Genomic DNA, 21,189 nt, shown 5'->3' with positions numbered 1-21,189 from the left:
ATTTCAGCCTAGGGTGGCAATTGCCATCACAGGGAGAGTGGGAGAGGTGACTGTAGGGAGACAGGGGCAGCAGCCAGGTTTAGAAATGAGGGAGGGCCTAGGGTTTGTCCAGATCTCTATTTTTCATGAGTCTTACTGTGAGTGGGCAAGGATTATACTGACAATATGACCCATGTGTGTGGTGCCTAAACATCCAGCCATGACTGTGCTCTGAGATTCTTCGCTGGCCCGGTGTGAGCTCCCCTGAGGGGGGCCAGGAAGGCATGGTATCACAGCAGGTGTCCCACCAATTGCTGAATAAGCCCCTCACAACTTTTAGCAGGCAAGAAAAGCAGAAATCCCTGAGGACACAGAGACTCAGAGAGCTGGGATGCCTTATGCACACTCGCAGTCAGGGATGAAATATGAGAAATCACCTGGGGCAGATGAGAACCTGGCCCAGCCCGAGGCCATTCTCTAGGTACAAGGCCCTTCTCTTGATGTACAAGGCCCTTCAGCTAGCCAGGGTAAGCCTGAGCCTTGACCAAGCCCCCTCTTCTCTAGCCAACACCATGTTTAGGGTCTGACCAAGTCCCCCTCAAGGTCAAACCAGGAAGGGTGGAAGTTTTCCAAGAATCTGAGTTCAACTGAATTGTCAGTGTCCACCAAAGCAGCACATAAGCATGGAGTCAGGGACCCAGACTCCACTGGTCACCTGACATGTGACCTGGGGAAAGCTTCTTCCTCTCTCAAACCCTAAATGTCCTCATCAATCAAGTGAGCAAGGTGGACAATGTCAAAGATCTCCCGCTGCAATGTTCCATGAGCCCAAACCTTCCAGGGTTCTGGAGAAGAGGACTCACAGGCTCTGCTGGGTGAAAACTCACAGGCTGGACAGAAACAGAAATGATATTCCTTTTACTGAAGGGGGCCTGGGGCGGGGTGACTCTTTAGACACCAAGCAGAAGAAAGGATTGCAAGCTCCCTGGCTTTGATTACTGAGCTGGAGACATTTAACAAGCAAGCAGTGCAGCGCTCTCCTTGTGTAGTAAGAACACGATGCTACTCACTATGCAGCAGGCCACCAGGGCTCCTTGAGCAAATCCCGCGAGCACATCGCTGGGATGGTGCTTGTGATCGGACACACGTGACAGTCCTGTGTAGAAGGCCATCATGATCAGGGTGAACTGCAGGAGGGGCCGGAGCAGGCGGGCCCCGCGCCACGTGAAGCGGGCCTGCAGGTACAGCTGGACAGGAGAGAAAATGAACAGACACTCAGTGCATTAGAACACCCACCACGTCGACACACACTGCATTTCCGCCACATGGAACCATCCGGACCTTAGGAGTCATGCTGTACAAAGACCATTCAGCTTGGATATAACCTCAGGCCAGTTATTTAAGCCTTGAGCCTTAGTTCCCATACTGAATAAATAAATACATAAATAAGGAGGAAAAAAATTGAGAGTGAGGAATGCCTTAGAATACACAGCCTGGGGGCGCCTGGCTGGCTCAACTGGTTAAGTGTCTGACTTCGGTTCAGGTCATGATCGCAGGGGTCATGAGTTCCAGCCCTGCATCAGGCTCTATGCTGGCGGTGCGTAGACTGCTTAGGATTCTCACTCTTCACCCTCTCTCTGCGCCCCTACCCCACTTATGCACACACACACTCCTTCTCTCTCAAAATAAATAAATAAACTTAAAAAAAAAAGAATACACAGTTTGACACACACTAGACACTTCCAAGTTCACTAGATTCCTTTCATCTTCTTCTTGATTGAAACTAATTAAAGAGTAACCAGGGGTGGAAAGCTTTCTTTTCTGCAAAACCATGAAAACACATTTTATGCATTTGTGTGGATTCCTGGAGGTATGGCTGTACGGTACCTACACGACTCGCCTTTTAGGATCGTGTTGGAAACAAAATGCAAGATCAACAGGAGAGGTTATTGCGACAGTCACAAGGGGATGCCTCTGCTTCAAAAGAAAGCAACTCCACCAAAGAACAAGTGTCTAACTATGGATTTTTGAGCTTGAATATAAAGGAAACACATAAACCAACCAGACAATGGCAGGGAGCTTGCACATAGAGGTTGACAGATACTGGACTGGGTGGAGTAGAAGAGTAACCTGAAGAAAAATGGAAGAAAAAAAAAAAAACACCTCTGGCCGAAGCAAAGAAATGACGTCAACTGAGCATTGTCCCTCGGAGTTATCTGGCTGCAGTTTCCGCTCGAACCTCTGGGCACCACCTACTTCCCAGGTTCCTGTGGGAACTTGGGAAATGAGGGGGAAAAGACAAGTGGACAAGGGGAACTTCCGAAGACAAATCAAAGGCAAGCACTGGGGGAGACCAGGAGAAAGGGGAAGAGAGCCAGGGGAGGAGCTGATGGCCTGAAGACAGACCCTGCCCTGCCTGAGACAAAGGAGCTGATGGCCCAAAGACAGACCCTGCCCTGCCTGAGACAAAGGGACACCTTCCTCCTGGTGGTCAGGAAGGAGCAAGCCAGGGGCTGGTCCTAAGGAGAAAGAAGAGTGGAAGATTCCGGAGCCAGCCCTGACAGGGTGGGAAAGTTGGCCAGCACCGAATCCTCAACTAACCTGAAAGACAGTTTCAAAACCCAGGCATAGAAAACAGCAGGCAACTTTACAATCCTTGTGAAATGCTATGAATGCATTATTGGGCCATCTAAGAATAATGAATGTAAAATAATAAAGAATGCACTGATGTAGGCTGTTAGACAAGTGATAAAGATCAACAGTTTCTCATACATAAAAAAATAACCAGTTGAAAATCTCAAAGAAGTGGTAATGGGGCGCCTGGGTACCTTAGTTAAGCGTCTGACTCTTGATATCGGCTGAGGTCATGATCCCACGGTTTGTGGGTTCGAGCCCTGTGTTGGGCTCTGTGCTGAAAGAGTGGAGCCTGCTAGGGATTCTCTCTCTCCCTCTCTCTGCCCTTCCACTGCTCACACTCGATACTCTCTCAAAATAAATAAACATTAAATAAAAGAAAAAGAAAAGAAAAATCTCACTGAGCCTCAGGTTTTCTCCCCGGTAAAGTAAGGGTAACAGCCACTATCTCATAGAATGTAGTACAGACTGCTGCTAAGATAGAGTAGGTGCCTGATACCATGTTCTGCCCAATACACTGATGATTTTATTCCCTAACCACATTTCTTAATTCAGCCCTGAGATTTTCTCATTTCCCTCAATTGAAAAGGCTGCAGATCCTCAGAAAATGCATGTCCAGAATCCTCCAACTCTTCCCCCGCCCTGTGCAGCAGAGCTTTAGGTCATGGGCCTTGGAAATGAGGGTGGGGCAGAGGAAGGGTGGGTTTCCCAACCGGACAGGGCACACATCTCCCCTTCCACTGATTCAGATACTGGAGCTTAAGAAAAAAATAAATACACGAGAGGAACTTGAAGGGAGAGGAAGAGACCAGTCATCAGAAGAGCTTCAGGAAGTGAGTGCTTATGAATGAAAAAGGAATAGGGGCCACAGGAAAAGAATCCCTTTGGGAAGCAGTCAGGCATGGCCTGCCGGCAACACACTGAAGCTTGCTCCTCCGTACCCATCAGTAACTAACACATTTATCCAACAATGACTCAAGGTCTCGGGGCTGATCCTGGTGTCTACAGCTGGGACTCGGGGGAAAGCGCAGCAGCAGCAGCTACTTGAATTTTGGAGTGAAGTGGCCCCACCTCCGTTCCTGGCTCTACCACCTCCTAAGTGGGTGGCCCCCCAACTTCTCATCTGTGAAACAGGTACAACAGTGTCTCCCTCTCGGGGCTGCTGGGATCAAAGGAGACACACAGGCCCCTGCCTGGTGGAAGATGGGGGAATTCAAGGCACTCTTCAGAAACCTGCGTCAACCCTTTGCCTTGCTGAATGAAAGTTACTGGATGGCGATGGTTGATTTCACCAAAACAGGTAGATTACTAAAGCAAATGATTGCACAATAACCTTTCACCTTGTGGCTAATTCTGTTTTCAGAAGCTGGTTACAACAGGCTTTGAGGTTGACCGAAGGACCTGGTAATAAGTCTCTCCATGCCCCAGCAATCCTGTCACTAAATGGACTGGCTTCTGCTGATTCATAGCCCAGTTCTCCTGAGGCACTCCATACCGGAGGCCTGGGCCTCACCACGACCACAGAGTACTTTCTGGAGCACCCTCCTCTCTTGGAAACCTGAGCCTGGGAACCGTCTGTGGAGCAAGAGGCTGCATTCATTCCCATTCCACAGGAGGAAGTCCTACTTCTGACCACAACGCTCCCATGGCCGCTGTCCTAGACCAAACAGCAAGGAAACTTGCCCAGAATCAGAATTTCTGCAGGGGCTTCAGGAAAGTCCTAGGCACCCTGAAAGAATGGTTAGCAAAGCCATAAGCAGAGTTGGACAAAACCAGAAAGGCTGAATCACCTTGATCTCTCCTTGTGGCCAGCAGCCTTGAGGTCCTAACTTCCTGTCTCTACCTCCCCATCGATGTGAAGTCCTCTGTGCTGGGAGAATCCACTTCTAAGCATCAGTGTGACACCGCGGAACAGTGTCTGATTTGCAATCACAGCAAACCTAAACTTGAATCTTTTCTCTGCTCCATGCCAGCTGTGGGACCCTGAACCAGTGACTGGGCTGCTCTGAAATGTCTGCTTTCTCTTATATAACAAGGCAATTTGTTAATTTATCTAGATTTTTTGTAATTTATATTTTTAATGTTTTTATTTATTTTTGATAGAGAGAGAGAGACAGAGCATGAGAGGGGGAGGGGCAGAGAGAGAAGGAGACACAGAACCGGAAGCAGGCTCCAGGCTCTGAGCTAGCTGTCAGCACAGAGCCTGACGCGGGGATCGAACCCACGAACTGAGATCTGACCTGAGCCGAAGTCGGAGTCTTAACTGACCGAGCCACCCAGGCGCCCCTACAATTTGTTAATTTAAAAACCCCAACATACATCGTGTGCATCTATTCTGTTTAAAATTGTGAAAGACACAAACGTGAATAAAGTAAGTTCCTCCACGCGAAAGAATATGTTAACACTAAAAATTAAATCTCGTTCTTTTACTAAGATTTTCCTCCCCACTTGCTAAAATAACACTGCTGATTGTAGATAGGAAGCTTACAACAGAAAGGATTATGTCTGCCCGCAAACCCCCATCCCCAAAATGATGTATGTCGAAGTCCCTGGCACACACAACTCACTCCATAAATGGAGTTCTCTTCTCCTTCCTGGTCTCAACTCCCAAACTGGGGTCCTGTGGAATCCCAACAAAACCTCTTTGGAGAGGTCTGGCTGAACTCAAGCTGGCTCCTCTGGTCTGAACCAGCAGAGTCAGATGTGGGGTGAGTCATGCTTGTGCTTGCTAAGTCATTTGTGTCTCATTACTCAAATCTCATGATTTGCATACTGGTGAAACAGGTCTGTACTGTCCTCTGACTTCATTTCCATTGCTCTTGGGACTGCTCTGCTCAGAGTGAAAAGGAGGCTTTTGTCCCTCCTTATGTCCCTGCATGCTCTCTTCCTGGAAGTCTGTCCAGATCACTGACACCCACAGGGAGAAACTTTCTCCCTTCTCGCTTCTCCTCCATGGCTCATGCCTGCCTCTAGTTCATGTGCCTGGTGACTCGTCTACATGGTGCAGAACTGGCATTTCTCTCTGGGAAGTTATTCAACTACTTTCAGACAAAAGAAGGGTTTTTAGTCAACTACTTTTCTCCTCTTTCGGAAGGGGATCACCTCTTGCTTTCTGTCACTATTGAGGAGAAAAATAAGCTCCCCGTTTGTGGCACACTGTTCAGACACTGTGCCAGGGGCTTACCTTCCCTGCAACTATCACAATCATCCTGTTGGGTAGACATCACCATTGTGCCCATTCTTCAGATGAAGAGATTAAAGCCAAAAGGCCCTGTCACTTGCTCAAGGCAACAAAGAGCCATGATTTACACTGAGTAAGACGTATCCTTTTCTAAGTCTGAGCTCTAATCACAGAGCCTGGCTTCCTTTGAGGGAATTAGTGCTCTGCACACAAAGTAATGGTCTTTTGTATTGGATTTGTCTTAGGAGAAAAGCAATTTGAGGAGACTACCCATCTGTCATGGACTCAAGCACAACCTACAGGGGACATCTGAAAACTTACACACCACAAATTCACTGGTCACATACTTTTATAAGGCCCATGTCACAACACAAGCATATAGCTTGGTAAGAGTCAGGGTATTAGAATCTCTGACCTGACTGTAAGCTAAGGAGACCCTGTGAACTGAGTCAGTGCACCTCAGGGCTGAGTTAACTGCCCTTTCCTTGGGGCTCCGTGCCTCAGTCCACCGGAATCGGAGACCTCATCCAACTGTTCTGAGGCTTTAGTTTTTCAGGCTTTCCACACCAAATCTGAGGTCTCTTGGTGTCCCTAGGTGCTCATGCTAGGTCTGGCTCAGAAACTGCTGGCTGGCTGGCTGAATGAACGGATGCATGGATGCATGGATGGATGGATGGAGATTGTGGGGGGAAGAGTTTGGAAAACATCTGGTACGGTGGTTTATTCCCCTTAGAAACAGCCATCATTTCCCTACAAGGGGTTTCAACAGACACTCCCAGGACCTGTGGGCATGTCTCGTGGGCATACCAGACCCCACCGTTCCAGGATTCTAAACACGTTAAACAAAACCTCAATGACTAACAACCACAGGCCAGAGAACATGGCGGTCAGAGGACAGCCACTTCCCTGTTTCCTTGGTATCCAACAAACCCTTTGACACATAAACATTTCTCATGGGCACCGCAGTAAAGAGCCAATGCGTAAACAGTTCAGCAAAGAGGCAGCAAAGGCACACAGGTCCTTCACGATATATCAATTCAGTGATGAGGAGACGAACAAAATTTGCATGGAACAGAAAGGAGCATGGTCTGGGAATGTTGACGACCTGGGATTCATTCATTCATTCATTCATCAAATATCATTGCAACTAAGCGTGAGACACTGTTTGGGCCAGTGGGATGCAGGAGTGAGTCAAGAGACAAAAAACGTCTTATAATTTATCTGGTAGAGATAAACAAAGAAGTGAAGAATATATAGTATGTCAGATGGTTAGAAATTGGAGGCGGGGGAAGGCTGCACAGGGAGTTAGGGAGTATCACAGAAAGGGGCCAGGAGAGGCTTCTCTGACCCTGAAGAAGGCAAGGGGCCAAGGTTCACGTGCAGAGAGGGGAGTGCAGCTCCCCTCAGCTTCCAGGTGCCCTCCTGCCCCTGCTTCCTTCCCTCCCAGCTGCCCCAGCTAGACTGAAACGAAATCCTGCAGCCCCCACAACCACCACCCCCTTGTCACCTGAACACCAGGGGTTCTTCTCATCTCCCCATCTTTACCCTATCAGAAGCCTTCCCCAGCGTCCGCCACCTTCCACTCCAGGCTGGCCACGGGTGCCATGACCCTGAGCTTCCATAAGAACCTACAACCACCCCACCCCACCCTCACCCCGCACACAGTATACCTAATTGCTGTCACGGTCTACTTGCTCCCCTAGACTGAACTCCCTAAGGACTGTGACCACAACTTCCCAATGTCTATAATCCCACACCTAGCACGCTGTTTTCTTTGGTGTGTAACAGTCACCCACTGAATATGTGCCGAATGCCAAATGTTGAAACCATGTTGAGTTCCTTGAGGGCAGGGCCCAGGTCTGATTCACGTCAGAGGCCCTGGGAGGCAGCAGAGTGCTGGCACCAGGGAAGAAACACCGACCAGGCTGTTTGGTTGCTACACCATTTGGTGCCTGTGCTGGTTCAGGCATTTTATCCAGAAAGCCAAGTCATCCTCGGTCCCCGACCATGGAGGGTGCAGGGCCAGTCCAGATGTGGTTCTCTGGGGTTGAGGCCAGGACTCCGGGCTAGGAAAGCACCACATATGCTTATATGTGCTGTGGGTTTTTCTTATTAGAATCTGCATTAATCACTAACATGCCTTAACCTCATCTATAAGCTTCTATGCCCAGAGATAATTTGGTGTTTGGGGCATGGTTTTTCCAAGCCAACCATTTTACAAATCAAAACCTAATATGGAGTGTCCTTCAAAGCCACGGAAGGCTCTAGATGGCAGCTGCTGTTGACAGGCCTAGAGTATGGGTGGCTAGTGCTTCCTGTCCGCCCCTCTCTTTGGACACCATGGCCATGAGTGCTAAGTTTGTCCCTGAGGGCTTCCTGTCTTCCCTTGCGGAGTTTAGGGTAGTTCCAACGTCTTTCAAATAGAGCCACAGAAATTGAGAAATAAGTAGATACCATCTAATTCCATTCTTTCATAGGACAAATGGAGAAAGTAGGGCCTAGAGAAGAAAAGCAGCAAAAACCCTGCGAAATATACAATGGTCTCTACTTTAGAGTGCACTGAGGCTCCAAAGCTCAGTAAGCCATGCCTGATTCCAGAGCTAGCAGCCACCAGGGCAGAACCATCCAGGTCTGCCTGACCCTGAGGGCAAACGCCAACAACGCTACCTACACCCAACTGTTCAAAGGCGATTTTTCCCCAAGAAAGCTGCCCTGGAGGGGAGGCCATCGGCTTATTTGCGAAGCACTTCCAGAAGCTTACTAGAAAAGCACTGGGGGTGGGGTGTCTAAGGGCTGCTCTAAATGTTGCCAACATTTCCCACTGACCCTGACAGGCAGCAGTGGTGTTCTAACTTGCTTTAGAAAGCTCTGCAAATTGGACAGAGAGAGGCCTGAGATTTCTGTGTGATATCACAGGGAGATAGAGCCCTGGGAAAGAGCACTGCCCTCCTTGGAATTTAGCCTTGGTAGTTGTCTTAGGGCAAGATAACCTTAGAGCTAAAAATGGAGCTGTGTGTTTCTATGTTGCATACGTGGGTGTTACATGGGTGTCCGCGAGTTGTATCTGTTTTCAAGAGTTCTTCAACGTCTGGTGTGTGCATGGTTGTGTGTGCATGTAGTAGGGTGCGAGGGACGTGAAGGACTAAGGACCTCTTCTCTTCCTCCCTCTCCTCCTCCTCTCTTTCTTTCTCCCTCCCTCCTTCCCTTCCTTCTTTCTAGGAACATAAAGGCACTATAATTTTTTTCCTCCCTCAGATATGCAAATAAACATTCAGTCTGAACTACCCCTTACTCCTCACCTCTGCAGAGATCTAGCTGGTAGGAGGTGGTGGTGGAGGGTAGGGGTGAGGGGGGCATCTCATCCATTAAGGCAGATCTGAAGAAAGGCAGGTCACCTTCAGGTGAAATTGAAATTCGTCCGGGAGCTTATATTCTTTAAGTTGATCGCAGCGCAGTTGTTTTTGGTTTTGTAGTGCAGGACCATGAAAAGAAAAGACAGCGATCCTGGTGGTGCCAAGACCAGCCTTCACATCTCTTTTCTGCCTCTTACCAGAGGTGAAACTTTTATTTTTTTAATATTTATTTATTTTGAAACAGAGACAGCGTACGAGTGGAGGAGGTCAGAGAGAGGAAAACACAGAATCGGAAGCAGGCCCCAGGCTCCGAGCTGTTAGCACAGAGCCCAATGTGGGACTTGAACTCACGAACCATGAAATCATGACCTGAGCCGAAGTCAGATGCTTAACTGACCGAGCCAACCAGGCGCCCCTGGAAGTGAAGCTTTTATTACTTGACTCCTTAGCTTCAAGTTGGTTGGTTGGTTTTCAGCTGAAAACGAGGTAATCAAAACGCATCTCATTGAGTTATCCAGAGAACCCAATGTGGGAGTGTGAGCTTGACCCAGTGCCCAGCACACAGAAGGCACCAGAAATGGGTCAGCACCTTTATCTTTTAGGCGCCCGTAGAGCACATAGTGCACAGAGCCCGTTTCAAAATTACCCAGTATTTTTCTCTTGGAAGAAAAAGAAGGAACATGAGGAAAATGAACAGAGACCCACTCCTCCAAACACCTTTGCAAAACACTGAAATTACATTTGTAAAATTGCTTCCAGACCTGGGTAAAATACAAAAAATAAATAAATAAATAGGAAACGAAATATCTTCGCTAAATTAGCTTTCTAAAAGCAAAGAAGAAAGCAAAACAACAACAACAACAACAACAAATGAAGAATGGAGGGGCCTGTGATTTGTGTATAAATAAAAACCTCCTTTGAGGTTTTCATAGGTGGGGGCCCACCATTCAGCTCTGCATCCCCGGCAAGGGGAGACCTCCAGGCTTGGAAAGGATGGTTTTGAGGGGAGGAGGGAAACAAAACAAAAAAAACCTTCGGCTAGTTTTTCCAAATCCTAATTATGCTTCTTAAATAAGTCAAAACGTTCTTTTGCAAACAGCTTTTGCTCCCCTGAGCCATGTCTGACCTCTCAGCGCCTTCGCGCTCTGCATCAAAGGGGCCGAAAGCAGGAAGTGCCTTGGCACAGGGGCCTCATTCAAGGAGAGAGGAGAGGCAGGGGACCATATTTAACTCGCAAAGAGAAACAGACCAGCTGCGGTCTGTGCCGCAGCTGGGGAAGAACAGGGCACTCACCTGTGCCGTCCCGGCGCCTCTAGGAAGCCAGGGCAGACATGGCCACAGGGGTGCAGCTCACGGCCCCACCGCTAGCTGAGGGACCCCCCAACATGCTGCTTAGCCTCCCCGGGCCTTAGCTTCTGGATCCAAGCAGTGGGGATACACATTTCAAACTTCACCGTGCTGTTAGGAGGTCACATGTGCTCATGGAGGCAGAATTATTCCGCAAAACTCAAAATCATTCTATGCAGTGGGATACTGATAATTTTTAAAGTCTTTCCATCAATGGGAGATGGAAGAAGACTGGCAGGGTGAATACAAGGAACCTGATGACAGGGCTTGTTTGAGCAACAGTTCTAGTGTCTGTGAATTCTGACAGTTTACTTGAATTCTCTGAGCCTTACATAGTAATCCTTTCCCACAATGGAGACATTATTACTTATAACCCAGGATGCCTAGAACAGTCAACTGAGTTAACGGATGGTCAGAAAACACTACTTGTGACCATAAAATATTATACAAGTGTCTTTATCACTTTATACTTTCAAAATGGGCACACAATCCTTATCAAGCAGCCATCGTAAATATTTTTATTTGACAAATGGGAAAAGCCTAGAATGGAAAACAACTTCTAACGCTGTGGCCGAGCTCAAAGCAGAGCCTTTCTAGCTAACATTCTAGCTAACTTGTTTTTCAAGGATTTCACAATGAGGTCTGTCCCTAAGCATCCTCAGGGCTCTCTGCCCAGAAGAGATTTAAGCTGGGGCTCCATACGACACTCCATTCGAATCAGAAGGCAGGTACTTACCACCAAATACAGCATGGTGTACATGGAGAAGGAGGCGTGGCCAGAGAAGAAGGACTTCCTGCAAGAGAAGAGAGGGCCATGAGAGGGCCAGATGCACATCCCGGACACATGTCCACCTGTCTGTCTTTCCTCCTTAGACTGTGACCTCGAGACCAACACACTCTTGTTTGGCTTTGCCACCTTAGTAGTCCATTGGATGTGTTTGCTAGAACTTAGCAGGCACCCATGAATGAATAAGCAAAAGAATGAATGAATGGACTTACCAGTGTTCTACCATAATTGCTTATTTACCTGTGCATCTAAATCATCTGACTGAGCTCCTTAAGGATGGGGACTATGCCTTGCCTAGCACTGAGCCTGCAACCTCATGGAGCAGGTGTCTTCGCAAGTGCTCCCTGAACTGCCCGCATCAAGGGCGGGCACCCTGTGGCCACGGCAGGTGGTGACTCACCTGGCCTCCTGGACTTTGCTGTCGTCACCTCTGCATTTGTAGTTTTGGATGTAGCCCTCGGAGCAGTTGATCTGGCTGAAATCGGGGTTGCAGACACTCAAGAAGTGAGGACGCAGGCGCCCAATGGAGACTTTGGCAATGTCTGTGAAGGACTGGCTGATGGCACAGCCGAAGAGGAAGCAGCCCACCTGCTTGTAGAGGGCTGCCACATAGGGATTCTGAATCGCTGGCCGGGACTTCTCCTTCAGGTAGTAGATGCGATAGAACTCCCCAGTGATGATCTGCAAGGAGGCCAACAGAGGGATTAAGTGGTCTCAAGACTCGTCATCAAAGTGGATGCTGTGAAGGGCAGCTCACAACTTGAGACAACATTCCGCACGTAACTGCAGGCTGTAATCTAGAACCTCCCCATTTTCTATTTAAGAAATATACAGACAGAAATACGCATGAGAAGAAAGAGCAATCTGCTAATAACACGGTCATTTTTTTCCTTTTCTAAAAGTCCCAACACAAATATACAACCAAACATATTTATATGTAAAAAGATGTAGTATGTAAAAATATAAATATTATAGATAATATATCAAAATATAAGTCGTATATAAATATATATTATATATGTATTTCTTTTTAAACAAAGAAAGAGACAAGGACTCAGATATGGAAAAAAAAATTAGATGAAGAATCAAGGACACAGTCAAGGATGGCCAGGGTGTCAGAGGATCCGAGCAAATGTCAGGATTCTGGGCTTTCGAGTAAGGGGTCGTGGGCCTTGTGCAAACACTGAGCCATGGTTGGGGTTTCTGTGGTGGGTGAATGTCTAAGACCATGTCCTGGGTGTGAGTCCCAGCTCTGCCACCTGCCCAGTGTCCGTCAGCAATGACTTAACCTCTCCAAACTTCAGTTTCCTTCTCCTTGAGAGGAGGCTGCATGCCTTTGCAGAGTTATTGGCTTAAATCTGGTAACATGGATGGGAAACAACTTGGGTCCTAGAAAGGGATTCTTTCATTTTCCTTTGTAGAGGAATGTCATGATAAAAGGAACACTGGCCTACAAACCAAGGAATCCAGTTAATTATTAAGCGTCGTATTTAGGGGCACCTGGGTGGCTCAGTCGGTTAAGCGTCCAGCTTCGGCTCAGGTCATGATCTCATGGTTTGTGGGTTTGAGCCCCGCATCGGGCTCTGTGCTGACAGCTCAGAGCCCGAAGCTGTCTTCGGATTCTGTGTCTCCCTCTCTCTCTGACCCTCCCCTGCTCATGCTGTCTCTCTGTCTCTGTCTCTCTCTCTCTCTCTCTCTCTCTCTCTCTCTCTCTCTCTCAAAAATAAATAAAACATTAAAAAAAATTTTTAAAGCATTGTATTGAGTGGACATATTTCTTTAGTTGTCTTTATTTCTATATTTTTTAAATATTTATTTTGAGAGAGAGAGACAAAATGAAGGAGGGGCAGAGAGAGAGGAAAGAGAATCCGCTGATAGGGCTCGATCCTATGAACCGTGAGATCACGATCATGATCTCCTCAATCCTAAAGGACTGCCAGTGAGTCTGGATTTCCATACCCTTCCTCCATCTCACTTTGTTTACTCCTAACACTTAGGGGAGGTTAATCACTCCTGGAAAAAGAAGAGTCACCAATTATTGGTTACCTACTGCATACCAGGTATTGCTTTCATAAACTTTATGTCATGAAATGATTACAAAACCATGAGTTAGCTATGGCTGAAGCTCAGAGAGGGGAAGCAGCTCAAGTCAAACTGGCGGGCTTTCCACTAGGAATGGGGAGGCCAGCTTGTTCTCCGTAAGGCAAATGTCCTTGACGCCTACACAGCAGAGAAGCAACGCCACTTTGGTAACACCCACCACACAGCCTGCTGCTCTTGTCTTAACTCCACCGTGCAGACCCGGCCACTTCCTGATCGCAACCACAGTCCAGGGACAGCGGTGTTCAACTCGGCACACGCCACAAAGCCCCTTTCACAATTCCTCCCAGGGCAGGGTAATGAGCCACACTCGCTCTTCCAGGGAGCAAAGAGCTCGCTCACAACCGCAAGGGAAGCAATAGACTGACGTATCCGGGCACTCCTTTTCAAAGTCTCCCATTATTATTATTTTTTTTTACAGCTGGGGAAGGGGTCAGCACATGGGATCTGATCCAGGTTCTCAAGGGTCCCCATGTCTAGAGGAAGGATGGCCAGGTGGCAGGGAGATGCCACCTGGGCCATTAGGCCAGCAAGTGTGGGAGCAAGGACAGCCACCAGCACTACTAACATTTATACGGGGATTCTGTGTTTATAAGTACTTGATTATTTCTAAGTGCTACACCTTGGTTCCCACATCACACTGAGTGTGATTCTACCTTAGAGAGAGATGGTCAAAGGCCAGCCCAATGCAAAGTCCTGGCTTAACCATTCCCTGAGGGGGCAGGACTCATACTTGATCTTGCAGAGGTGCTCAGAGACTATTGGTTAAATGAATGAATGAATGAATGAATGGAAACCAGACCGTAGTTTTCATAGCTGTTTTACTGCAAAATTGGAAATATCCTCTAAATATTACCAAAAGTCCTTTGAGAACATGTTTCAGAGATTAAAATCTGAGAAACATAGCAAGTCAGAAATGAAAGGGTCCACTATACATGGAAGAAACTGAGGTCCAAATTAACTTGAGACTGAAGATTGGACGCAGGTGTTCTAGCTCCCTGCCCAGCATTCTTTCCTAGGATTCCTGGTCTAATTCCCCTTTGAACCTGTTTATACTTTTACCCTGTGTAACCTTACAGGCTAACAGGTTCCAGATGTTCACTACCACCTTCATGCCCTCTTTCTTCGTCTTTATTTATAAATCATGCTCACATGACTTTGGATACAGGCAGAAGAACCCTATGGTAGGAGGCGGTAGCCAGGGTTCGAGTCTCTATTCACTGAGTGGATTTGAGATAAGCCAGTTTCTCCATTTGCAAAACGAGGGCGCTAGACTCTGTAATTATCACTTCATAACTGCAGTTGACATTTTCTTGTTTTTGAAAGAGAGAGAGAAGGTGCAAGTGAGTAAGGGGCAGAGAGAGAGACAGAGAGAGAAAGAGAGAGAGAAGGGAGGGAGAGAGAGGGAGAGAGAGAGAGGGAGAGAGAGAGACTAGTGGGGCTCACCTGAAGCAGGGCATGAGCTCACCCAAAGCGGGGCTTGAACTCACCTGCTGTGGGACTCGAACTCACAAGCACAAGATCATGTCACAACTGGGACACCCAGGCGCCCCTGGCATGACACTTACTTTCATCTGTCCCGCACGCCCTCCACCACGAGCCTCCCTACCGAGCAAAGGTAATCAGCAGCAGCAGAGGCAAGGCATTTCCTCCGAGATGATGCCACGGGCACGGAGCAGGGCCAAGGCCCCGTGCACAATCCCTGCCTTGGATGGCCCCCCACTTCCTTGAACTGAACCGCTGCTGCAGATAAAGAAACTCTAAGCTGTCTTGCCTTGAGCCTGATTTTCCTATTTGATGCAGAAAAAGAACACGAAGCTTTTCACTGCAAATCAGCATCTCCTACACGAATCTACCGATCAATCTCAGGGGATGCACTGCTGTGCTTGAGTCACTTTAGGGAGAAAAGGTTTGGTTACAACGCAAGGCCCCCTTTCGGCGCTAGCCTCCCTTCGTTCGAACACTTTGGTTTTGGTGTCACAGCCTCGCACGCAGCAAATAGCCAGTTAAAATTCTTCCTCCTCTCACTGGAGGAGAAAGAGGTAAAGAAGGTATTTCGTGGCACCCCAAATTCCTCATAACAATGCTAATAACAGCAGTCATCTTTTATACATTTCTTTCGTTCTTTTTGGTTCCATTTGATCTGCGTGTGGCTCTGTGAAGTTATACCCATTCTGCAGCTGAGAATAGTAAGGCACTGAGGGACAATCACTAACCTGAAGGATCTGAGGCTTCAAAGTGACAGAGCTAAAAGTAGAGCCCAGATACACCAACTCTGAAGCTCAAAGACTCACAACAGACTATACTGAGAGAAATTTTGGATTACAGATCTTTCCCTGCCTTTGATGCCAAAACGTCCTGATAAACGCATCCTAAGCGGGAAAATATCTTAAGTCAGAAATGCGTTGAACACGCCCAACCTCCCGAACATCACAGCTTTGCCCGGCCTCCCTTAAACGTGCTCAGAACACATTCATTTGCTTACATCTGGGCACATTCACTACCACAAAGTCTATTTTACAATAAAGTGTAGAATAGCTCATGCAACTTATTAACTATTGCATGGGCAGTGAAAAACAGAACGGCTGGAGGGGTACAGAAGGGTGTGAAGAGTATGGGCGGTTTACCCTCGTGATCGCAAGGCTGACTCACTGCTGGTGCCCAACATCACTAGGGAGCGCCACACCGTGTATCACTAGCCCGGGAAAAAAATCAAAATTCAAAATCAAAGTGTGGTTTCTACTGAATGGGTATTGCTGGTGCACCATCGTCAAGTCGGAAAATCGTAAGTCAAACCATCCTAAACTGGGGGTCAGCTCTATTTCTATTGTTATTTAAAAAGACCTCCCTGCCCAATAGCGACTGCATATTTTCAAGGGCAGGGCCAGGCTGAAGCCATTTAGCAGACACATGGCTTCCCGGGCAGCCCTGACAGATCCTACAGTTAATGAGCAACAAATTATGTATTTTCTCTATCCCCTTGTACAGAAGGGTCGGGGAGTCGACAACACAGCCATAAATCATCATTATGAACCAGCCGGACTTGGCTTCTTGTAATCCTAACCCTTAAAAGACCATTTAATGAAATTCGGGCTGTGAAAGGCAGCCTGAATACCTCACCTCTGCAGAAGAGGCGAAGGCTTAAATTGTTCTCCGACACGTTACACACCTAACGCCCGAGTTCCAGATTTACTGCTTTCGGACTTTATTCATTACCCACAGTGTTTTTATTCCTGGGTAATAAAATAAGCTCTTCCCTGCCCCTACAAAGGCTCTGTCCCCACCCCCAGACTCCAGCCCCTGGAGCCCTCATTTCTGCTTCAGTCAGCAAGGCTGGGATATGTAAATTTCACTGCTGAGAAAAATGCCTTCGATGTTGATCCCTTTCTGAAACAGCAAGCAACAGATTCCGGGGGTAATGGCAAGCTGCCAGGCAGCAGAGGAGAATTCTCCCCTACCTGCCTTTTAAAGCACTTGGCACGGAATCTGGAAACTAATAAAGTGGGAAAGCATCGCAATTAAAGCTACAAGGGGACAGAAAGTGATCACGCTTGCCCAGACCACGGTAACAGTTTGTCCCCAACTCTAAGACAGACCCTCTCTGCCTCTCCTTTCTGGTGTCAAAGACCTCAACTGCCCACAGTTTTCTTCTGGAAACGAGAGAGTACAGGGTGGTTGAAGAAGCACACTCTTTGGAGCCAGAAAATCCTCAGTCTGATAGCACGTCTTACCTTAGGGAAGTGACTTCGCTTCTCTGGGCTTAGGGCTCCTCATCTATGAAAATAAGATGAGTAACATCTACCTGGTAGGACTGCCAAGGGATGCAAGAAGGTGGAGTGTCAAAAGCCTGACACCTAGCAAAAAAGCCCTCTGGTAGTTAATTTTTTTCTCTTCCCCTTAGAGAAGAGGAAACAAAAAATTAATAGTCATAGAAAAGCTTTTCTTTTTTTTTAAGTTCATTTATTTATTTTGAGAGAGACAGAGACAGCATGAGTGGGGAAGGGGCAAAGAGAGAGACTCCCAAGCAGAGGCTCTGTGATGCCTGTGCAGAGCCTGATGCAGGGATTGAACTCATGAAACCACAAGATCATGACCTGAGCTCAAGTTGGATGCTCAACCAACAGAGCCACCCAAGTGCCCTGAAAATACCTTTTCTAAGATACTTTCAAAAGCTCCTTGGAAAAGCACATTCCAAAGTGAAGTGTTTGGAAGTCCCACCTTCCAGAGTATAACCAGAAAATGTGTGTATGGATATGTTGGTTTTGACCACTTTATCTATAGGACGTCCTTTTCAGGGGAACAAAGCAGAAGAGAAGTCTCAACCCAACGGAACAAGGGAAAGCCTACTGCATTGTTTGTGTCATGTGTCACATTCCACTCTATAAATTATCCCCAGAAAAGTAAGACTTTTGCACAGCATCCCAACAATACCTCTTATAGAGACTGAGAACTCATCTTCTCTCCCTGCCCAGTTTGAAGGACAAACGTCCCCATATTTTGATCTGCTTGAATAATAATACTTGCATAGCGCTTTATAGCTCACAAAGCATTTTCACATCCACTGCGTTATCTGCTTCTCACAACACCCTATTATTGAATCATTACTAACGCTTTATAAGTGAGTCTGGGGAAGGCCGAGAGGCCAGAAATCACCCTCAGTCAGAAATCAGGCAATGGCAGTTACTGCAGCCTCGATTCTTCATTCTAGCTCCTGTGTCCTGTCCGATGGCATCAGGCTGGCTTTCTCTTGGATGTCCCAGCAGGCGGCAGGATCTGTTTCCAGGGAGACAGATGCTCCTGGAACGTCAGGGAAGGTCATGTAATCTTGCCACGCACTTGCACACCTCAGCCCCTGCTAGCCAGAGTGCCAAGCTGTTCTGCTACATCTCAGTTATGCAGACTAATGAGCTTCTTTCCATCCAGAAGAATAGATTCATTCAACAAACACTGGATGGTGGACAATAAGGAAGGGAGAATCTTTTTTTTTTTTTTAGTCCCCAGGGAAAGGAAAAAGGTAATGTATTTGGGTCCTGCTTCTCAGAATGGAGACAGAAGTGTGGCTGGATTTTCTCTGAAGCTGGATGTGTCCAGGATAACAAAACGCAGTATCTTTAATGACTAGAAATAAATGAGGAGAAATTTAATCTCCACTGTGTCTCCTGCTTGGGCGCCTTCAGCCTCTTGGCAGGAGAGTAGTGCCTCACAGACTGCTTGAGGCAGGGAGGACACAGCTCTGTCCAAGGCCACCAGTGGAGTTTCTGGGCTCTGTGGGGGAGTCAAAACTCCAATATCTAGAATATAGATAGACAGCAAAGTGGCAGAGAGGCCGCAGCAGCTCGTTACAGAGGAAATCAGCAGTGGCTGCCTGGAGCCCATAAGCTGTATGAAGAAGGCAGTCTGAAGGGTGATGCATTGTTATTTTCCCAAAAGTCAGGGACGCAAAGCCACAGGGGGTGTCCTAGGTGACCAGCTCTGCCTGTCTGTACAAGGGTCTCCTGAATGTTTCTGCGGCACTGCCTTCTGCTCATACCTTACTCTTTTTTAACACTGAATCCCCTGAACTTTCTGACTATCGCCACCACTGTGCTTTTCTTCCTATTTCTCAAACACTTTCTTCTTCCAGAAGCTTCCCTCAGGGTTCTCCCAGATAAATGTGGGTCTTCCTGGGGTTGAAGCCTTGCCTTTCTGCCCTATCTCTGCTGCTTCAACAGTTCTAATTACTACCTCTATGAAGATGACCATCAAAAGGGCATTTCCCCCTCTCTCTTTCTCTCCCCTCCTTCCCCCATCTCTAGTTTCAGCTTACCCCTTATCCCGGCGGTCAGCCTTTTTCCAATCTTCTGCCAAATCTCCCAACCACTTATCAAACTGATGATACCAGCATGTCAACCTAACCCAGTCTGTCACACCCGTTCCCACTGCTGCCCCCAAACCTCACTCCTCTTCCCTTCGTTCCTGCACAAGTCACCACCATAGAGCTGCAAAGACATGACCCCGGAGACCCCTCCCCTCCTTATCGCATGGTCGTCCAAGTCTGGTCATCCTACTTCTACAAGGTGTCTCACATCCATGTGTCTCTCTCTCTCTCCCTCGCATCAGCCCCATTGTGGTTCAGGCCTCCTCCTCACCCTGGCTCCAAAATTGACAAAGCTAGCTTGAAAGACTTTCATCAATCTCTAGCCAATTAACTGGGGTAAAAACTCCTTGACATTCAAGGAATTTCACAATCTCGCTGTGATCTTTTCTTACCTTATCTCCCCCTGCTCCCTGAGACTCTTTATTTCTCCAGGTAAACAGGTTTGCTCTGCATTTCCTGAAAACCCTCCGTTTTGTTCCAGCCTCTGATTCTCCAAGCAACGCCTTTTGCCCAGATGGTCAGGATCTCTGATGGAAGTCCCACTCACCCGGCAAAGTAGAGCTCCATCAACAAGTGCCCCGGGTTAGAGTTCTGGCTCTCTTCATTTAAGGGTCTTGGACAACAGAGCACTGTAACCCTCAGTTTCCTTAAGTGTAAAAAGGGGACGATGCCAATACCAAGAGCTCAAGGGCTGTTGGATAATTAAGTGGGACCAGTGCTCAATGAATGATGAGACGGACAGTGATAATCCCGGTCTTCACCAATGAAAATAACTTTTGGTGATCTTCCTCTGAATTTTCACAGCAGCACATTATTCATACCTCACACCATCTACAGCCTTTGGCCCATTTTACCCTTGAAGCTCTCAGCTTGGGGGTGCACCACCAGAGAGTGCTCTGGCTCCCCTCGTTTTCTCTGACCAACTCCTCAGTCTCCCTGAGGGTAACAGTATTGTCAGTCTTGTCCTTGGCCTGCTTTGCCTTCAGTCCATAAGCCCCTAGGGTGGCACCAGTGTCCTAGGTGGCGAGGTGTCAACCACAAGGCCTGCTCGTTCTCAGGGAGGTCTCACCAAATACCCACCACACAGCAGGTTCCCACCTTCTGCAAAAACCACTCTACCCAAAGTGCTATCGAATACCGTTCATCTGAGGATCCCAGGCCACCACTGGACTAGCGGTCTAAGTGTTTTGTCTTTGGCCACACACTGAGCTTCCCAAGCCCAGAAACAAGAAGGTTTTACAGCTCATTGAAATAAAGAGCACTGCATAGCTCCTAGCACAGAGTAGGTCTTCAGTAAATGTCAGTTCAGGCACTGGGCTCAGAAGCCCCAGAGCCTTGGGTTTTCATTTCTGCTCCCTCCTTCACTAAACAGAGGAACCCTGCATTAGTCACCTCTTTCTTGGAAACCTGTGTACCCTCCCTCATTTGTAACACAGGGTAAATAATACCTACCTCTGGATGCCTCAGTCAGTTAAGCATCCGACTTTGGCTCAGGTCACGATCTCACAGTGTGAGTTCGAGCCCTGCGTAGGGCTCTCTCCTGTGAGCACAGAGCCCCCTTTGGATCTTCTGCCCTCCCCTCTCCCCCTGCGCTGTCTGCCCCTTCCTCAGCCGTGCTCTCTCTCTCTCAAAAATTAAGCTTAAAAAAATAAAAAATAAATAATAATACCTACCCCATCTAACTGCAGAAGAGGATTTAAGATAAGGCATTGGTTTCAAGGTTATCTAATTCTCTGCCCCCAACCCTAAGAGACATCAACTCACAGAATAGATTTCTAGAGTGTTATCACATAAAATGGACAAATTAAAAACCACTTTCATCCTGGAGACATTTTCCAAGTGGTCATTAACCCCTCAGTGCTACCCCTCAGTGCTGGAACACTGCTGCTGGAGCATGGACATGGGGGGTGGGGGGGAACAACCTAAATTCTCATCCCTCTGCCTGCATTTG

At 47.6% G+C, this 21,189-nt stretch overlaps 1 protein-coding gene across 1 annotated transcript in view; it reads right to left on the bottom strand.

Annotated features, from left to right (window-relative positions):
• The window catches only part of PLPP3 (phospholipid phosphatase 3), a 55,384-nt gene that overhangs the window by 13,458 nt on the left and 20,737 nt on the right, over nt 1-21,189 (bottom strand). The window contains exons 4-6 of the mRNA XM_029945823.1: nt 11,682-11,962; nt 11,231-11,288; nt 1,050-1,226 (exon numbers count right to left, since the gene is read on the bottom strand). Of these exons, the coding sequence (XP_029801683.1) occupies nt 1,050-1,226; nt 11,231-11,288; nt 11,682-11,962 (516 nt within the window). The remainder of the gene's footprint in view (nt 1-1,049; nt 1,227-11,230; nt 11,289-11,681; nt 11,963-21,189) is intronic.

The sequence above is a fragment of the Suricata suricatta genome, chromosome 8 (genome assembly GCF_006229205.1).
Source record: "Suricata suricatta isolate VVHF042 chromosome 8, meerkat_22Aug2017_6uvM2_HiC, whole genome shotgun sequence".
Lineage (NCBI taxonomy): Eukaryota > Metazoa > Chordata > Mammalia > Carnivora > Herpestidae > Suricata > Suricata suricatta.
Note: the sequence above shows the minus strand (reverse complement) of the source record. Positions and strands in the feature narration are given on the sequence as shown.